Source organism: Petaurus breviceps, unplaced genomic scaffold (assembly GCF_028583685.1).
Source record: "Petaurus breviceps papuanus isolate PSGF00001 unplaced genomic scaffold, PetGlider_PUasm1.0 175, whole genome shotgun sequence".
Lineage (NCBI taxonomy): Eukaryota > Metazoa > Chordata > Mammalia > Diprotodontia > Petauridae > Petaurus > Petaurus breviceps.
The window spans coordinates 6276799-6296701 of NW_027185764.1; the positions used below are offsets into that span (position 1 = coordinate 6276799).

General features: G+C 45.5%; 1 protein-coding gene and 1 long non-coding RNA gene across 5 annotated transcripts; both read left to right on the forward strand.

Annotated features, from left to right (window-relative positions):
* The first annotated feature begins 44 nt into the window (after positions 1 to 44).
* Positions 45 to 9717, forward strand: LOC138158596 (uncharacterized). 3 transcript variants are annotated; one of them, XR_011167682.1, is made up of 5 exons: positions 45 to 381; positions 806 to 988; positions 3931 to 4459; positions 6029 to 6290; positions 7745 to 9717. It is a non-coding gene; the product is annotated as an uncharacterized lncRNA (long non-coding RNA). The 3 variants fall into 3 exon arrangements; XR_011167681.1 differs by lacking the exon at positions 7745 to 9717 and adding an exon at positions 7078 to 7712; XR_011167680.1 differs by lacking the exon at positions 7745 to 9717 and having other exon boundaries at positions 53 to 381; positions 6029 to 6411.
* Positions 9718 to 15246: 5529 nt separating this feature from the next.
* On the forward strand, positions 15247 to 19033 carry LOC138158595 (zinc finger protein 689-like). 2 transcript variants are annotated; one of them, XM_069084676.1, is made up of 4 exons: positions 15247 to 15905; positions 16004 to 16120; positions 17555 to 18118; positions 18287 to 19033. In XM_069084676.1, the coding sequence occupies exons 1-4, from the start codon at positions 15740 to 15742 to the stop codon at positions 18832 to 18834; spliced, it is 1395 nt and encodes a 464-aa protein (XP_068940777.1). In that variant the 5' UTR covers positions 15247 to 15739; the 3' UTR covers positions 18835 to 19033. The 2 variants fall into 2 exon arrangements, with proteins under 2 accessions (XP_068940777.1, XP_068940776.1); XM_069084675.1 differs by having other exon boundaries at positions 15248 to 15905; positions 17555 to 19033.
* The last annotated feature ends 870 nt before the right edge of the window (positions 19034 to 19903 follow it).

Below are 19903 nucleotides of genomic sequence, written 5' to 3' on the forward strand. Positions count from 1 at the left end.
GCTTCCGAGTCCAGGACACACGAAAGTGCCCGAAGGAAAAAGCCAGAGCTCAAGAGAGCTTAACTCTGAAAAGTGGGCGTGGCCCGTAACGGGCGGGGCTTCAGCTTAAGGAGTGGAAGGTGTTCCAAGGAAAAGATCGCACACGTGCCTGCTGGGGCGACTGGGCGTGGGCGCTGGCGTTGTGTTATGCGGGGGAGCGCGGGACTGCGGCGGTGGAAGGGTTTCGGGCTGTCGGCGCGAGAAGCTGGGCCGGGGGCCCCGTGAGCTTCGCCGATGTGGCCGTGTACTTCTCCCCGGAGGAGTGGGGACGGCTGCGCCCCGCGCAGAGGGCCCTGTACCGGGACGTCATTCGGGAGACCTACGGCCACCTGGGCGCGCTGGGTGAGGGGCGCGGCCGCGCGGGGGCGGGGAGGGCTCGGGAGTTGGCAGGAGACGCGCTCTTTGAGGCGCGGCTTAATGGGGGGGAGGGAGGGAAGGACAGCAGGGGCTCTTAACCTTTTTGGGGTCTTTAGACCCTTATGAGCCTCTTCTCAGAAGAATGTTTTTAAATTCATAAAATAAAAACAAAGGGGTACAAAGGAAACTAATTCTGTTTCTCAAATCAAAGTTGTAAAAAAATGTTTTAAGTTTACAAATTCCAGCTTAAGACCCTGTGATCTAGAAGAAAGGGTGATCGGTCTCTTCTTGACCTCGGGAATGCAGTATACCCGCCAGCATGGATGGGTTCACGGTAGGAGAAACTTTCAACCTTAGGACTTGGAGGCCAAAAAAAGCGTTCATGGATAGTGCTTTCTTGTCTCCCCAGGGTTTCCAGTCTTTAAGTCAGCTCTCACCTCCTGGTTGGACCCAGATCGGCTAGATCAAGACATGTGGCAAGAAGAAGCTGGAGAGCTGCCACCAGGACCTGCTCCCTGGATGTGCCCTGTCTCCCAAGCCCCTTGCCAGCCCGGGTGCATCTTTCCGGATCCTCACTACTACATCTCCACTAGTAAGATTCTCTCCCCCAGACTTCAGGCTTCTGACTACAGTCCCCCATGTTACAGGTTTCCAGGGTACAAGCCTAGTTACCATTTGACCTGAGCTTACCAGCACCTCCTAGAAGGACTGAACTGCTCTTATAGTCACACAGCTCCTCAAAATGTTCATGTTAACACTGAATGCCCTAACCCAGAATTAGTGATTTTTCTGAAAGTACCAGTACAATTCAAATGTACCTTATCATACAAAAATACAGCATCACATGTGTATAGATCCTAGGTTAGGATCATAGCTGATTTTTATATTTATACAAATGTTTTAGTTTTTTCTAAACATATTCATATAGACAGCATCTTTTTGATTCTTATAACAGATCTGTAAGGTTGGTAATACAAATGCATCTACTTTAACAAATGAGGAACTTAATGGGCCACATTTGTGCCCATGACGTCTACCTTTTCATCCAGCCCTCTCTGTCTCTCCATCCCCTAGGGAACTATTTCAATACACATTACCCAAAGATTCCCAGAAGAATTTTCAAGTCCTTTGGGTCACATTTCAGTAAATGTGCCCCTCTTGTTCCTTCACATGTTGCTGTGCTTTGAGTTGTGCCTTATGCTATGCCTGAATCTTCTAGCTAGATTAACTTGTTACTGTTTCTGACAGTTTCCACAAAATCATTTTTAAAATCTTCAAATTCCCTTACTCTGGAACAGTGGGAAAGATATTAAAAGAACCTGAGGTAATTTTCACTCCATTTGTTAAACTTTTTCATTTAGATTTTTGGGCAACTGGTCTAGAGTGAAGCTCAATTTACACAGAGCCTGGATTCAAAAAGTTGAGTTTTCTTTTTTGCAAAGAGGCAGCAGTCAAGTGCACATTATATTCTCTGACCACCTAAAACTCTTGGAGCCCTAGTAAGTCCCCAAAATCTTTCTACACAGGGATCTTGTAGATTAAAGGCTTTAAATTAAGATTGTCTGGTACTTCATCCTTAGGGTCATTATTCCCTCTCAACAGGACTCTGAGTGACACTCTATCATTTAAAGACCCTCGTGCCAGTGGAAAGGAAAGCACTTTCCCCAGTTTTACAAGGTTAGATTCCATGCCATTCCCCCCCCCCTCTTTGAGGTGGGCACTGAATATACTCATATGGTAAATAATTGTGTTCTTTGGATTCCCTGGAAACAGAACCTCATTCCAGCAGGGGGACGGGAAGAGGCTTGGGTGTCACTTTTGGTATAGACAAGGGAACCCTAACTTAGTTCTCAAGGGGCTGAGTTTCCAGAGGCCATTCCCACTGTATTTAAGGGGAGGGCAATTCTTTTGCTACGAGAATAGGCCATTTCAGAGAACTGAGCAGCAGGGGTCCGGAGGAGCTGTTTTGAGGATCCTAATGAGATACCTTTGAGAAAAAATGGTCATTGTATCCTGCCAGTGCTCTGAAGCCATAACATTTCATCTGACCCTTCTCACTAAGGCTGGGTCCTGCCATCTGTGGCAAATCTTTGTCTAAGCCTTCAGTCCCAGCCAAGCACCACCAAAATCACATGGGTGAGCAGCCCTATCCTTATGTTGACCATGGTCTCTGTTTCATCAACTCCTTCACTCTAATCCACCATCAGCCTGTGCCCAGTGTGGGTTTCCATTCCACTATCACCAACCAACGTATTGTTCATCACTTGGGTACCTACCATAGTATCAGCCCTGATTTTCCTTTCCAAGCTCCATGCTCTAATTTCAAAACCTCTGCTATACTATACCCTTTTTAAAAGAACTTCTAAACTTTCAGACTTAGCCTCTCAGCCTTCTTTTAACCAGAAACTTAACCATTCACCCAGTCACAACACACACAGAATGCCCAGAGTCCCCACAAGCTCCCATGGCTGTCCTGTATGTGGGAAATTGTGTTCCTCGTGTTCCATACTGGCAGAGCATAACTACAGCCACTCTGCCGCCCTGTCTGTGACAGAGGCTTCAGCAGGCCCTTCTCACTGAGCTAATGCTCGAATACCTCTGAGGTGAGCAGTCATACGTGGTTTCAAATTCCCATACTTGGTCCTCACCTCTCATCTCCGTGTCCACACAGAGGAAGAGGGGTGCCTGTGCCTAGCACAGAGGGCCGTCTCTGAGGCTGTCATGGCAGCGTGCTAGTAAATGACTGTTTGCACTTATTTCCTCTTCTAAACTCAGGATCATTGGGGAAGGGATCTTGTGGATCAGAAGCTATATTTAAGGTATTTGTGAGAGGAGACCAGGCTTCTGAGGATTATTCATGGGCATGGGAAGAGGATGACTAGGCCACTAGCATTGGGTGCTGGGATTCTCTTGACTTTAGGCTCATGACCACATGAGAGTTCTCCTTCCTAGAGCACTGTCAGGCTCCTGTCATCAGCTTAGAACAAGAGAAATAGGGCTGAAGACTAAGTGCAAGACTTTGAGAGAGGGAAAAGTTTTCAGTAGAGCATGGAAAGCCAAGAAGTGAGTTGTCTGAGAGGGTTGAGATATGGGTAAAGAGGGATTTAGTCAGTCTATAAAGACTGCAAGTCTGTCCAGACTGAGGAAACAGCAAAAGTAAAAGTGTTGGTGAATCCCAGAGACACTTTATAAATTGTGATATATAGGAAGAGAATCATCAGCTTCTCTTACAGGGTTTACTAGGACACTATTCTCCTTGAACTGGACTCTACAGAGTCCCTTGGAGCCTGTAAGGAGAGGTAGAATCTTCCCTTCTAGGTGGGAAACAGCTCTACTAGGGTGAGGGAGACCATATGTCTGAGTCTGGTTGACGCTGTGTCTGAGAACAGGCCATTGGCTCCATAGCACTTGCAGAGGATTGGGAGATATTGATCAGCCATTGAATCCTGTGTGAGAGATTGCTAGTTTGTTCCTTTGTATTTTGGAGGTAGATAAAATATTTACTTCATTGTCACCTTTTCCTTCTTCCCACAGGAAAAAAATACTCGTCATAGAATGGAATGTTTGAGTTCTGGGTTCCTTGTTTCTCAACAGAAGCAAGAATGAAAAGCACAAACAGATGAGACATCCAGTGGGATCCTGCGTTTGCTGAAGCCTTCCTCCAAGGCCAGCTATGGCGAGACTAAGCACCAGCAGACTCACAAGAACAAAAACAACTTCCCTGGCAGCTTTTTAAAGTTGTTCCAACACCGCCCCAGCTCTTCATCCAGAAGTCATCTGTGAAAGCAGACCTGTGGATCCACTGTCCTGGGGGGAGGCAAAAGAACTGCTCACCTCGGCAGGACTGCCCAAGGTCATTTAGACTTCTTCCTTGGCTTTCAACACTAGCAGACATCATCCAGGAGGAGGGCATGAGCCCTGAGGAAGGACTGAAGAGGCCCATAGCCAGGCAGATACTCAAGAGGATTTGAAGACAGAAAACCCTGATGTCTTGGTATCCTAAGAGACCAAGAGGAAGCTGGATGATCTGGGAGTTCCTGTGCCAACTCCAAAGGCCAGCTGGGTGAGAACAACTGTATCCCTGCTCTTCTTCCTCTGCCTGCCTTCCATTGAACTCAGGTCCATATCTTTTGCCTCCCTCCTATCTGTCCTTGACTTCCCTTCCTTCCCGTACTGTTTCTTCTCCTCCCTTTCCCCCAGAAAATAGAGGCACCAGATTTTCATTGGTAGGCCACAAAATAAGAAATTATGTGTACGGGCTACAGAAATTTAATTATTCAGTCAAGTTCATCACCACTTATAATTCATTGGCCTAAGCCTGCTACCTGGACACCTCATGGCTCAGCTCAACAGTATCAGTGGTCTGGTGATTGCACCTTAGGATATAGAATATGTGCAAAATAAATGGTGGGGGCAGGAAAAAGACAGATGAGAAGGGACGGCATTCTGTGCGTCATGCATTCTACTTAATCATACTTTTTTTATGCTAAAAATTTAAGACTTGTATGTTTAGCTAGAGTCCCCTAGCTAAAAGCATGGGGAGTGACTTCTCTGGGTTTGAGATTAGGTCTGAGTGAGAGTAGAATGAAGGCTTTTAATAATATGTTCATGAAGTAGTGAGGATTCAGAAGGGGGCCCTCCCCTAATCTTGAATTTCTTCATACACTCCTCTACATTTCTCCTTTCTTCTCTCCTTTCACCTTCTGGGGAGGCTCTTTCCTTTTAAAGGGAGGGGAGGGGATGCTGTTGCCAGAAGAAATGGCAAGGAGGGAGTTGGTAGGTTGAAACTGTCTGAGTGTTTGGGAACCTAGATAAGGGCGACAAGTCACCTGAAGGGCAAAGGGGAAAGATCCCCTTGAGGCAGGGTGTCCCAGATGATCTGTGTCCCCACGGAAGTGAAGTCAGAGAGTACTCCTCTGTGTCATGTCCAGCCCATCACCAGGAAGCTTCACTGCTGTCCCTGACCTGCCAACATCCTAGAGTCAGCCATCCTCCAGAATATCAGTTCTGCTTCACACTGTTCCTAGGCATGGTGACAGGACCACTGAGTACCTGCAGGGACCAGGACTGGGACAGGGACAACTGGATCTTCTGAGTGCACTCTCCCCTCCCCTGGAAGGGAAGTTGTGAAGGCCCAGCTGGGGCTGATCAGAGGCACAGCTGAGGATGAGTGAGGCCAGACTGAGGGCAGTGGGCGGGAGCTTCACCCATGTGGCCATGTACTTCTCCCCAGAGGAGTTAGAGTGGCTGCAACCCATGCAGAGAACCCTATATTAGAATGTCATGAAGACCTACTGGCACCTGGGAACCCTGGGGAAGTGAGGCCTTTGGGTCATGGTAGGTGGTGCCCCAGGTGTCCTGGCCCTGCCTGGGCTCTAGCCCTCACTGCAGAGCCTCGCCATGTCCAGAAGACCCTCCTGTTTGTACCCCAGACTCCAAGCTGTCTTTGACACAAAGCAGCCAGTGCTAACCCCTTACCCTGTACCACTTTTTCAACCTGGAGGTCATACTCTTATCTATGAACATCTTTGTTCAGATGGAAAATTTAAGGTCTTAACACTTATGGGTAAGCCTTTACTTTGTTTAATTTTTCCATCAGATAAATATTAAGAACAATACTTCTTTACTTCAGGAATCCATCACTTCTTGATGTGAGAAATGAGTTTTTTCAAGCCTTCAGGAACCCAAGATCACCTCCATGACATATTCAGGCAGTGAAAGAAGACATTCATGAAGTTTGTTATCGTTGATACCTATTTTTCATTTGTGTAGAGTTATTGAGGTTCACAAAACATTTTCCTCATACTAACCCTGTGAGAAGAAGCATTATCCCCATTTTACAGATGAGGACATTGAAGTTCAAGCAAGTGGATTGTCCAGGAACACAATTGTAGGTAAGAACTGGAGCTAGAATCCAAACCTAACTCTAATGATGTCTATACCAGCACTTTCCCACATACGTTATTGCTTCTCTCATTGTTTAGAATAAAACTGTTTTTCTTGAAGCCACCTTAAGCCCAGCTTGCCTGTGTCTCTTTGACTCTGCCCAAAGAAATCCCCTGATACTTCTTTATTCTAGATATGCTCAGCCTTCTTCTAGATCTTTCCCTTAGCTGTTCGTCTTCTAATGCTTCATGGTGAATTGAATCACCCTTTTTCATTCAGCATTGGACAGCTCCTCCTTAGTTTTCCTCAGGAGCCTATGTTGAATTAATCTGTCCACATGACTACATTTCTGTGCTATCCCTCTCTCGATGTTCTCCTCTGCTCCATTCTTCTATAGGAACTTGATGGGAGTGCAGGACTGGTAGCCCATCTTGGGGGAGTGTCAGTGACATGTCAGAACCAGGGAACATAGCTCGGAAGTCAGAGTCAGGAAGTTTACTTCCAAACTGTAGAGGGAAGAGTGCTGGACTTGGAATTAGATGAGCCTTGTCAGACCTCCAGCCGCCCAGCTGTGCAGCTAAGTCGATCAATCATGATGAGCCTCAGCTTCCTCATCTAGGAAATTAGGATAGTGCCCAGGGTTGGGAGGATAAAGGGAGATATTTGTCAAGTGCTTTGCAAACATTTAGGGGCTATGTAACTGCTATCTATTGTCATATATTAGCAGTATGATAACTCGCAGTTTGATTTTGTTGTTGTTAAGTCTTATCCAACTCTTCATTACCCCATTTGTAGTTTTCTTGGCAGAGACACTGCAGTGGTTTGCCAGGAACTGAGACAAATAGGGTTAAGTGACTTGCCTAGGATCACACAGCTGGTAAGTGTCTGAATCTGGATTTGAACTCAGGTCTTCCAGACTTTAAGCCAGGTACTCTATCTACTGTTCCACCAAGGTGCCTATTTATTTCCTCACAACCATCATATAAGATAGGTGCTGTTATTTTCTTCTTTTTTTAGATGGGGAGACTGAGGCCAAAAGTTTAAATGACTTGCCCAGAGCCATATAGCTAATAATTATCAAAGGCAGAATTTGAACTCAGATATTCCTGACTCTAAGTCCAGCATTCTTTCCACTGTGCCAAAAAGCTGCTGCTTTATAAACCTTATTTAAAGTACTATGTAATCGACAACTGCTAGTATTAACATAGATGATTTTTCCTCCAGATTGGTTGTTAGTTCTTCCTATAATATCCCTAATAGCTTCTTAAATGAATGACATCCTCCATGCTTCTGACCCAAAACTAAAGTAGACAAGGCATTCTTGTCTGTGTGGAAGAGAGGAAGCCAAGGACTCTGGGTAGGAAATGTAGGGGTACTCCCTCATGCCAGTACAGGGATTTAAGCTTCCATCGAGTTCTGATCTTAGAACTTGAAGATGACTACATATTTTCTCTTACCCCAGGATTTTCAGCCCCAAACCTGCCCTCATCTCCTGGATAGAACAAGAAACAGAGGTGTGGGGCCTGGGAGCCCAGGGTTCTGAGGAGAAAAGGACTCGTGCAAGAACCTATGGAGGTCAGGAAAGAGTACTAACATTTGAACCCCTAGGTTTAGTTCTTTGGAGAGCTCTTCTGGGCCAGACCTCATTGAAGATTTTTTTTTTTTGCCCCTTTACCCTTTAAGGATCTGATCTTTTAAGCTACCCGTGAATCATCTCAGAAAAAGTTCTCTTCCCGAGACTGTAGGTCTCCTCTGTGGCTTCTAGAGAAAGATGTAGGAGATGATGTAGTGCTCAGCTGGCTTTCCTGTGGCCCTAGGCTTCTGCATAAGTTGCCTTGCCTCCTATGGATGTCACAAAGCCAAGACGTGACCTGGTAGGCAGCTGTGCGAACTGATATGGGCAAGGATGAGGGAAGAGATACAGGAGATGCTTTAAAATATTTTTTAAATTTTGATATCTAGTAAAACCAGATAATATTAAAAACACATAACAAACCCCACTCTTTATGGCTTATAGGTACTTGTGATAATTCAAATAACACATGTGACAGTAAAAGCTCAAATAAACAATGATTTTTTAATTTTATTTTCAAACAAAGATCAGCCTTCTCTCTCTTCCACTTTTTTTCCCTTCTCCAAACTGAGAAAGCAAGAAAAAAAAAACCCTCTGACAAATGTATGTATAGCAAGCAAAACAAAATTTCTCATTGAACATGTGTAAAAAAGAATGTCGTTCTGTGCTCTGAGTCATTCAGGTCTGTTAGGGAGTAGGTAACATGTTTCTTCAAGAGTCCTCGGGAATTGTGGTTGGTAATTGTGTTGATCCGAGTTCCCAAATTTGGATGAATTTGTGGAGGAGAGGCTACCACACTGTTTCCTGTCACTGCCATGCTGGCTCCACCCTTCTCCAATAAACCATTCTCTAAAAAAACCCTGGAATTCTCATCCCTTGCCCCAGGCACGCAAATGCTTTGTCACATTTTTTTGGAGCTAGAAAGGACCTCAGCAATGCTCTAGTCAAATCCATATTAGAACAGTAATCCCTTCTTCAGCATCTCTCACCTGTGATCATCTGTCTTCTACTTGAAGACTTCCAGTTTTGATTGGGAACTTAGGTTACATCCCAAGATAGTCCATCCCCTTCTTAGATTACTCTCATTGTTTGGAAGTTTTCCGTACATTGAGCCTCAGTCTGTCTTTCTGCAACTTCAGCCTAGTCCTCCTAATTCTGTACTTTGGGGTCAGTCAGAATAAGTGCACTAGTCCTTCCACGTGACAGCCCTTCCTGCAGTTAGAGGCAGCCATCAAGTGTGAGGGTTATTCACTTGCCTCAAACTGGGTGGGAATCTTCCTCTGGAGGCTATTTCTAGGACATTTATTTTTTATTTTTTTAAAGCGATTGGGGTTAAGTAACTTGCTCAAGGTTACACGGCCAGGTGTTTCTGGGTGGGTGCTAAGTGTCTGAGCCCAGGATTCGATCTCCAGGTCTTCTCAACACTGGAGCCGGTGCTGCTCTTACTCACTGTGCTACCTGGCCGCCCTCTAGGACATTTATTAACCCCTAATTCTCTACAAGTACTACTGTGAATCTTTACTACCATGATTCTCTTGTTTGTTGCTCCAGAATTTGTTGATGCTTCTTTTTTTGACTTGTTTCTATAGCTCTCCCAGCAAATTCCTCAGCTCTCCAGTGCCAAGTTGAGTGTCAAAGCCGAATTTAAAACACACACACACACACACACACACACACACACACATACACTCTGTCTCTCTCTGTCTCTCTGTCTCTCTCTCTCTCTCCCTCTCCCTCTCCCTCCCCCTCCCCTCCAAAGCTAATAAAGTTTACTTTTACCTTGCTTTTTTCTCAATTCTTTCCACATCCCTGTGTATATGATCCCAAGTATAGAGTTGGAGGGACCTTAGAAATCATCTAATCCAATTGTCTCATTTTATAGATTAGGAAACTTTGACCCATGGAAGTGACATGACTGGCCCAAGACCACACTGCTAATAGGTGACAGCTGGGATTCAGATGGAGTCCTCTGATTCCAAACCAAGCACCCTTTCTACCAAATCATAGCGTTGCCTTCAAAGCCTCAATTTCACCCTTGGTTTCTCCTTTCTTGGCAGAGATGGTGGAATATAGGTGAAGAATGGGACATTTTCTGACACTACTAACATGTGAAATTGTCTTGCTTGATTATAGATATTTTTACAAAGGAAGGCTTTTATGGAGGGGTTAAGAGGAGAGATTTGCAAATTAGGAATGATGTAAAAAAAGGAAAAGAGCAGCAGTGAAATATTTTTAAAATATAATAGAGCAGAAAGGGAGATAGACAAGCTGGGCACTGTTAGCATTAAATTTTAACAAGCCAAGTGGTACAAAACAAGATTTACAGGGTTTTTTAAAGGCTTATCCTTCACCACAATTATTCGGTATTATATTAGAAATGCTAGCTATAAGGGGAAATTTGCACAAAAATATAGTAGCTCTTTTTGTGGTGGCAAAGAATTGGAAATTGAGGAGGATGTCCACGGCTGAAGAAGTTGTAGTATGTATGACTGTGAAGGGATATTGTGCTATAAGAAATGACAAGCAGGATGTTTTCAGAAAAACCTGGCAAGGTTTAGAGGAACTGATACAGAGTGAAGTGAGCAGAACCAGGAGAACATTGTACACAGTGACAATGATATTGTAAGGATGATCAACTGTGAAAGATTTAGCTACTCCGATCAAGCTAGCGATCCAAGACAGTGCTAAAGGACCCGTGCTGAAGAAACGGTCGGTACCCGCTTTCAGAGAGAGAACGATGAACTCTGAGTGCAGCCTGAGGCATGCACTTTTGTCTTCTTTCTCTTGTTTTGTCTGTTTATGTTCTTTAGCAACAAGGCTGACGTGTAAATATGTTTTGCATGACTTCTCATATATCATCAGTATTATACTGCTTGCCTTATGGGTGGGAGGGAGAGAGTTTGGAACCCAAAATTTATATACATATACATATATACGCATTCACCCTTTTTTCCCCCACTTCCCACCTCCTCCCCTCCCCCTAGAAAAGCTGATCCAGGCCAGCAACTATTTACCTTTCTTTATATCCCCAGATGTTATCACAATTCCTGACCCATCAATAAGCACAACAGACTTTTTTAACTGATCGTTTGATTGATTGGCATATCATACAGTAAAGACAGAGCTCAAGGGAGAAAAAAAGGCATCATCAGATGCCCTCATCAGTCCCGGAAAGTTGGCTTTCTGGATTCCAAATTTTTGCTTATCCCCCAATCCTCTCCCCTGCCACCACCAAAACAAATTTTTAAAATTATTCTAAATCATGTTATAAAACTATTGCTTTCTTAACCCTCCTTAACTTAAATTCTCTTTTTTTTCTATTGGCACAAGAACAACATACCGCACTCCAGACACGCTATCTAGCTCATCCTTTTGACAGTTCTCAACTTAAAATTTCATTTATAAATATATATTTTGGAACTCTAAACAACCTTTTAACATGTTATTATAAATGGGACTAAGTTCCCAGCTAGGCCAGCTGAAGCCTTCCCAGCCCACAATATTTTTTTTCTATTTCATACTGTTTACTTTTTTTAAAAAAACCATTCCTACTACTGTTACAAATGGAAACATGTTCCCTCACCAGTACAAAAAGAGACCTAATGGAATAAAATGGGCTGTATTCTTGAGTTTTATCTTTTCCTTATCTTCCTGTAGGAGCCAGAAATGAGAAGAAGAACAGAAAGAAGGATCTGGCCTCCTCTGAGGAAACCATCTCCAGATCTTCAAACCAAACAGAAGGAAGCAACACCTGACCGGCCCTTAAAGCTGCCAGATCTGCTGTCCTAGGCCCTGGCCATGCCTCAAGAAGGAGACTGGGGCATTTCCTCCTGCTCACACTGTGGCAGGACATCCCGAAAACCCTCCATTGTGGCACTCCATCAGTACACTCACTGGTGAGGGCACTCTGGAGTGTGTGCTTTTGCCTGGTTGACTGTTGACACATTTAGAGTCCTGGCAACCTGATCACTACTGACGTTCTCTCTGGGAATCACCCATTTACTTGTGCACAGTGTGGGGCTCGATCCTGTCATCAAGAGAACCTTGTAAGACACCAGCTTCTCCACAATGGGGAAAAATCCAACCATTGCTCTAACAGTGGGCACACCTTTCAGCAGAGTGAGTCCCTGGCCATCCACAGGCACACCCACACTAGGAACAGCCATATCCCTGCCCTTAATGTGAGAAGCGCTTTTTGGACAGTTCGTCTTTAGCCAAACACCAACAGCCCTATTGAACTGCCCAAAAGAATCCTGTTGGGCCTCTGTCAGCAGAATTGGGGCCAAGTTTTTTGACCCAGATCCCCCTGTGGGCTTTTAATTGATACCCAGATATCATCCAAGAATGTGGGTGACCTTAATTGAAAAGACAGAAGGAAAACTGTCAAGGGTGTAAAGTGCAGAGCTAAGGCACTGAGACCTTGAAACCCATCATGTCTCTGACTAGATGTGTATGCACATATAAAAATTCAAGTTGCTTAAACCTATGAAGAATTAAGTCAAGTAAAAAGAAAAAATGACCTGGCTTCAGCCAAGCAGCCTTTCATTTGGGAGCTTAACTTAGTGACTACTATATTATTATGCATTACTCAGTAACACAGTCTAAAATTTAAATCGGAATCAACAAACATTGATAGAGAATCTACTAAATACTTTGAGTGTAAAGCACTATATAAACGTAAATTATTGTTATAAATGAGTAAGAATGAAAGGTGCCATGATAGAAAGAAGTAAAAGATGTGATCATTCATCATGTAATCCATTCATGGATCTTATAATCTAGTTAAGAAGAAAGGTACAAATATGTGAAAAGTTAGAAACCAATGCAGCAACTAAATAATGCATTTCAGAAAGCAGTTCCACGATTAATTGCCTATGGAGATATAAACCCTTAGTTCAGAGCGGGGAATGATTACTGTGTGATGGGAAGGGCATCATCCAGCTGGGATGAATTGCACCTGGAAAAATGGAAAGGACTGAAAAAGTAAAAAAGAGAAGTGAGGAAAACACCTGAACAGATAAGAAAGTGTTAAGGAGACCTTGACTACAGGAATCAAAGGACTTGCTTCAAATCCTGCCTCTAATACTACCTGTGTGGCTTGTCCTCAGTTTCCTCATGTGAAAATGAGAGGGGTGGAGCAAATGACCTCTGAGATCCCTTCTAACTGCATCTATTATGCTGTGAAATGGGACTAGGTTGGTTGGGCATGAAGGGCTCTTTTAAGAGCATAGTGAGAAGTAAAAATGGAAAGATAGGGGTTGACGGACCTTGAATGCCAGGCTAAGGCTTTTAGACTTCCATAGACAATGGGAAGCCGTTTAGGTTTTTGAGCTGGGTCATATAAAGGAATGGTTTCAAAATGGGATTTTTGTAAGTTTATTCTGATAAGAGTAATCAGAGAGGGATTGGAGCAGGAGAGACAAAAGGTCAGGCAGACCAGTGGGGTTAAGTACAGACGTGAGCTGATAAGACAGATGGGAATAGAAATGGAAAAGAGCTTGCAGAGTAAGTTTCAAAAAGGTATTGATTGGGAGTGATACTGTCTTGCTGCTGCCCTAGACTCATCTGAATCTGGGTCACTTCTACCATACACACAGTATTTGGGTTTGGATGAGTTCAGCTTTCAGCTTCTTTACTTAAACTTTCAGTCTCAGTTTTCTCATCTGTAAAGGAAAGGGAATAAACAGTTACATAGCACCTACTCCATGCCAGCCACTGTTCAGTGTATCACAAATATTCTCTCATTTAATCTGTAAAATGGGAATGATACCTCGAGTAGCTGTGAATCTCCAATGAGCTAATGTATATAAATTGATTTATAAGCTTTAAAGGACTATATAAATTTTGATTGTAGAATAATTTGATGTGACCTGAAAGGATTAAATGACACCAAAGCTAGCAAAATACAATTCTAAAGGCACTCTGAAAAGCTGGCACCTACGAACTGCTCTCCACTGACCCTCATCTCTGACACTTCTGGCGCCCAAAGGGTAAGAGGGTCCCCAGAGATGGTGGTAGAAAAGTGATTCCAAACATCCCCCCTGCCTATGTCAAAGTCACAAAAAGAGAAAGGAACTGTCTCACTTAAATGTCCAAGATAATGAGCGAATTGGTAGATGAAGGCTGAAGTTCTGTGAGTGAGCGGTATGGTCCCTTGGAAATGCTGAAATCACACACTTCTCTCCCAAGAGGCTGGTGGGACTTCCCCATGAACTGATCCTACAAGCTCACTGGCCATGCCATTTCTCTGTCATCTTTTGGAATGTTTCTTATAAAGAAGAGACAGTTCTCTTTTTTTTAATTGTCCTGCTATGGCTGGACATTTCCTTTACCTTAAAAAAAACCCAGGCAACTCTCCTTCCCAAGCCTGTAGTTTCTATTTGCAGAAAAGAAAAACCATGCTGTTTTAAAAACAAGTCATTTTGTTTACTTTGCAGAAGCAGTATTGCAAAATAGGGACTACCCCTGAATGACCACTTATCATATTGAGCCGAATGTCCCCATAGACTCCTCAAATTTACACTCCAAAACAGAACTCACCTTTCCGCCTAAAATCCACCCCACTTCCAAAATTTCCTATTTTTTGTTGACACCATCTTTTTAGTCATCCAGGCTATCAACCTTGGAGTCCCTCTCCACTTGGCCCTCTCCCCAGCCCTGCATAACCAATGGGTTGCCAAGTCTTGCCCATCTCACCTCTACAAAAACCCTTGCACCCATGCTTATCTACACAGATCCTTACTAGCTCTCACCTGAATTGCAATAGGCCTCCTAATTGGTCTCTGTCACTCCAGTCTTCCTCCTTTCTGGTCTATCCTTCCCACAGCCTCCAAACTGATATTCCTAAATTGAAAGTCAGACCATACAATTTTGTTCTACTCAAGAAGTTTCAGTGTCTCCCTCCTGACTCTAGAAGAAACTCCCTTATCTGGCTCCAGCCTAACTGTCCGGACTGATTTTACATCATTCTCCTCCATGCATTCTAAGGTCCAGAAAAAGTGGCTTTCTCGCAATTCCTTGCAGTAATCTATCTCCCAAACTTATTCCTCACCTTTGCCTTTTAGGATTTCAAGTTTTCTTCAAAGCTCAGCGGAAGTCCCACTTCCTTCTGAAGTCCTGCTTTCCTCCCCTCAGCTAATCCAAAAATTACCTTGTATTTATTTTGCTGGGCAGCTAGATGGCGCAGTAAATACAGTGCCGGGCCTGGAATCAGGAGACTCCTCTTCCTGAGTTCCAATGTGATATCACTTACTAGCTGTGTGACCCTAGGCAGGTCACTTAACCCGATTTGCCTCAGTTCCCACATCTGTAAAATGAGCTGGAGAAGGACAAACCACTCCAGTATCTTTGCCAAGAAAATCCCAACTGGGGTCACGAAGGGTAGGACACAACTGAAACGACTAGCAAAATTTATTTTGTATTATACTTTGCACGAACTTGCATGAATTACTCCCAATAAACTGTAAGCCCCTTGAGTGCAGGAGCTGTTTCATTTTGGTATTGGTAAAACCAATGCTGAGCACAGTGCCTGCACATAGTAGGCGCATAATAAATACTTGTAGCTTGTAGACAAAATGCCAGTTAGGGGCATTTTGCAGCCTGACAAAAATGCGGGCGATGCCATGCTTCCTAAGGACACTTGCGTTTCTGGTGCCTCCAGTCCGGGTCTCCTTCTTGTGAGCCACCCAGACGTCTGCGCTCGGGTTTTTCACGTTGCCACTTCCGGTCCCCTCGGCTCCTCCCGCTCCCGAGTGGGCCGGGCCGCTGGCAGAGCTCGAGGTGTGGGCGGGGTTGTTCTGGGGAGCCCCGGCCCCCAGAAAGGTCGCGGGTGCCCCGGGATGCGTAGCGGAGGCAGCGCGGGGAGTCCGGGAGGCGCTTCGCACTATGAGCGAGGCTGGGGCCGGGCCCGGGCCTGGGACGAGGGGCCCCGTGAGCTTCGCCGATGTGGCCGTGTACTTCTCCCCGGAGGAGTGGGGACGGCTGCGCCCCGCGCAGAGGGCCCTGTACCGGGACGTCATGCGGGAGACCTACGGCCACCTGGGCGCGCTGGGTGAGGGGCGCGGCCGCGCGTGAACAGACCGGGGCACGGGTCGGGGGCTGCAGCGCTGGAGTCTCACCCATCAGACTCGACCCCTATTCTCTTTTCAGGTTTCCCAGGCCCGAAACCCTCCCTCATCTCCTGGATAGAACAAGAGCCAGAGGTCTGGGGTCCGGATGCCCAGGACCCCGAGGAGGAAAAGGATACCCCCAGGGAAGAATGCACAGGTGAGAGTGAAGGAGACCATGCACCGCTCCCCCCTCCCCCCCCCCCCCCCCCCCACCAACTGAAACTGGCTCAGACGCTGAGGAAGCCCCTTATCCTGTGCTGAGCCCTCCCCTCCCCTGGCAAGGGCTCTTTGTTCAGGTTATCTGTACCCCTGCTCAGGTCAAGTTCTGCCTTCCAGACTACAGACCCCCTGGCTGGCTCTGACTTTTGTTTCCTTTTTACAGTTTGTTCCAGTCCTGGATAGCAATTGGGCTGCCTCCTCTTACCCTAAGTCGACTGGGGCATCCTCTGAACAGGCACAGCATCTACTCTATTATAATAGGCCTAGGGCAGGTAGCACCGTATTGGCTACTCATTTTTATTACCTCATACCACAAGTAATGGTAATGAGTTTATTATGCCTGCCCTGTTATTCATTGGTGAAGTAGACTAAATCTACCAGTGGAGGTCAGTACCGGCACTGCAATTCATAAAAGGAAGTAGGCTATGTTAAGTTATGTGTTCAGGGACATGTAGGCAAGTATGCGTCAGAGTTGTGTCTTGAACCCAGATCTATTGGACTAAAGGTCAGCCCCTCTATCCATAAACTGTGGTACCTCTCTGATCATAATAACATCAGACTAAAGCACTTTAGCACACATGATCTCACTTGAGCCTCATGACAAATCATAGGAACTTAAGAGACTAGGAACCATCTTGTCCAGCTCTCATTTTACAGATAAAGCTCAGAGAGATTTAGGTCACACAGTTAGTGAATGGCAGAAATCAGAATTTGAATCTAGGTTCTCTGATCCCAGGGCCAACTTTTTTTCCATTGTACCACACTGCCTGTGAGGAAGGTGTTACCAGGATTGCTATTCATGTTGAATTCCCTGGTTTATCAGTATTAAGTAAGAAACCTGTTTACACAGGGGTAATAACTTGATTTTGCCATTTTCTCTCCAGCTACAGTTTTCATGAATCTCTAGCTCTATCTTCATAAAGAAAATGCAAGTTTAAAATATCAAAAGGACAGTCTCCAGCTTCTCCCTAAGGGTCAACTCTTCCTTCCCTTTGTCTTTTTCACCTTCTTTGAACGTACAGTGGCTAGGCTTAGGGGTAGGATCTTGGCCTTGATTAGAAGCTGCCTCTGAAGGGTGAGGCAGTTTCTTATGTCTCTGTGGACATTATCAAGCCAGAAGTGGTCCTTGCTAAGGAGGATGGCCTTTGGATGTCCTAGGAATAGGGAAAAGGGTTAGCTCCAAGAGCTTGGGAAATTTCCTTCAATGAAACCACTAGCTAAACCCCTAAAGGGAACCCTGGCAGCTTCTCTGGATTTATTTATTTAGGTATTCCCTCTAATTCCAGTGAGAGGAGTGGGCCATCCCCATAACAACATTAGGATAGGACAGAATGTACCTAATTTTTAGTTAAAAATTGTTTTCAACTCTTAGCATCTGGAAAACAGAACAAGGAGAAGAGATGGAGAGAAGGGACTGAATTCCAAGAAGAGTCTGTAAAGGAGGTTTTGCCAACTGAGGTACCACATGCCTTCCTCCAGGGTGAAAGAGGCACTCTCCACCGGTGTATCTCCAATCTGAAGAGTCCCTACCCTTGTCCTGAATGTGGACGCCATTTTGCATTTCCTTCTCTACTGGACAGTCACCTGCGTGTGCACTCTGGGGAACGTCCTTTTGTCTGCGCACAATGTGGGGCACGATTTTCACAACGGAAAAACCTCATCCAACACCAACTCATCCATACAGGGGAGAAGCCCTTTCTGTGCCCAGACTGTGGGCGCTGTTTCCGGCAAAGTGGGTCCCTGGCCATCCACCAACGCACACACACAGGTGAAAAACCCTACTCCTGTCCTGACTGTGGGCGCTGCTTTGCCTATCCCTCCATGCTTGTCAGCCATCTACGGGTGCATACAGGGGAACGACCCTATGCCTGCACTCACTGTGGAGCGAAATTTTCCCAAAGGAATAACCTTGTCCAGCACCAGCTCCTCCACACAGGTGAGAAGCCCTATCCCTGTCCTGACTGTGGGCGACGCTTCCGCCAGAGTGGATCCCTGGCGATCCACCGTCGGGCACACACAGGTGATAAACCATACCCCTGTTCTGACTGTGGGCGTCGATTTGCTTATCCCTCCCTTTTGGTGATCCATCAGCGGACCCACACAGGTGAGAAACCATACTCCTGCCCTGACTGTGGGCGCTGCTTTGCCTATCCCTCCCTACTAGTCAGTCACCAGCATGTGCACTCTGGTGAACGTCCTTATCCCTGTGTACAATGTGGGACACGGTTTGCCCGCCGGGAAAATCTTGTCCAGCACCAACTCATCCACACGGGTGAGAAACCGTATTCCTGTCCTGACTGTGGGCGCTGCTTTCGACAAAGTGGCTCCCTGGCCATCCATCGACGTAAACACACAGGCGAGAAACCCTACCCTTGTCCTGAATGTGGGGTCTGCTTCACCTATTCCTCTCTACTGGTCAGCCACCGGCGAATTCATTCTGATGAGCGTCCCTTCCCCTGCACTGAGTGTGGGAAGTGTTTTAAGCGGAAGTATGCTCTCGAAGCACACCAGTGGGTCCACCGGTCTGGCGCTGAGAAGAGGCAGAGTGGGAAAACGACTGTTCAGCCTCTTCCCCAGGCTTCTGTGAACGGGATCCGGGAGCCCCCAGTGTACTTCCGCTACTACCCAGATATATTCCAGGAGTGTGGGTGATCAAGTCTTTGGGGAGGAAAATGAGAGATCTCAAATCAGGTGGTCTCAATCTTTTCCATAAAGTCTAAGGCATGGCCATGTGGTTGTTCCTCTGAAGCAGTTGATAGAAAGAAGTTAGAGGGTCTAGTGAAAATGACAAGTTCTGGAATAACTGCCAGGATTAAGGAAACCATAAGAGAAATAAAAGAATTGGCCAGTCCCCATGACTGAGGTTGACGTTCAACATTATGAGTCTGAAAGTCTAGTAGTTGTGCCAGGCTAGGGATAAGACTCCACCATTTCTTGGTATTTTCCCTCAATGTACCAATTTCTAGGACTAAGAAGAGATTTAGAGTTTACACCATTTACAACTGTGGGCTTAATGCATATTCTGCACTGGCCAAGGAGGCAACCTAACCTTCAGGTCCTGGACCCTAGCTTATGGTGTATTTATCGTCAGGTGTACCTTAACCTTATGGAAGGGTGGTTTGCTTCTCAGACACAAGAGTGCCTGTAAGTAAATGAGACAAGCCCTAGATGCTATGGCTACCTTACAGAAATACACACACACACACACACACACACACACACACACACACACACACACACACACAAAGTTCCGGACCTCAAGGAGTTTACTGTTTTCCTGAGACTTTATGTCTTAACTTCACAGTTATTTTCTATTTCCCCTCCCCTCCAAATTGAACCCTCCCTCATGACAAAGAAAATGGAGCAAAAATATCTTGATCCAGGGATCACACATGACAACATATACAGTGTTTCTGAGGGCATTTACATTCTGCTGAAGAAAACAACTTGTGTACATATAAATCTATACTAAGTTCATGCAGGGTAAATAGAAAGTAACTTTGGGGAAGGGCGCAGCAGGAATGGGGGAGATCAGAAGAGGCTTCCTTTGGAAGGGGGAGTGGAATGTGAGCCATGAGCTGGGGGAGTGTAAGGTGCAGATGAGGAGGAGGAGCATTGAAGGGAAGAGGGGAGAGCCTGACCAAAATCACCAGGAGCGAGATGCCCTGTGCAGGGAGCAGTACGTAAGCCAACTTGGTCATGAGGTAGACCATACCAGAGG

Coding starts and splice junctions, on each gene's coding strand:
- LOC138158595 (XM_069084675.1), top strand. CDS start 15,740: ATGAGCGAGGCTGGGGCCGGGCCCGGGCCTGGGACGAGGGGCCCCGTG. Junction 15,906..16,003: donor CGGCCACCTGGGCGCGCTGG/GTGAGGGGCGCG, acceptor TTCTCTTTTCAG/GTTTCCCAGGCCCGAAACCC. Junction 16,121..17,554: donor CCCCAGGGAAGAATGCACAG/GTGAGAGTGAAG, acceptor TTCAACTCTTAG/CATCTGGAAAACAGAACAAG.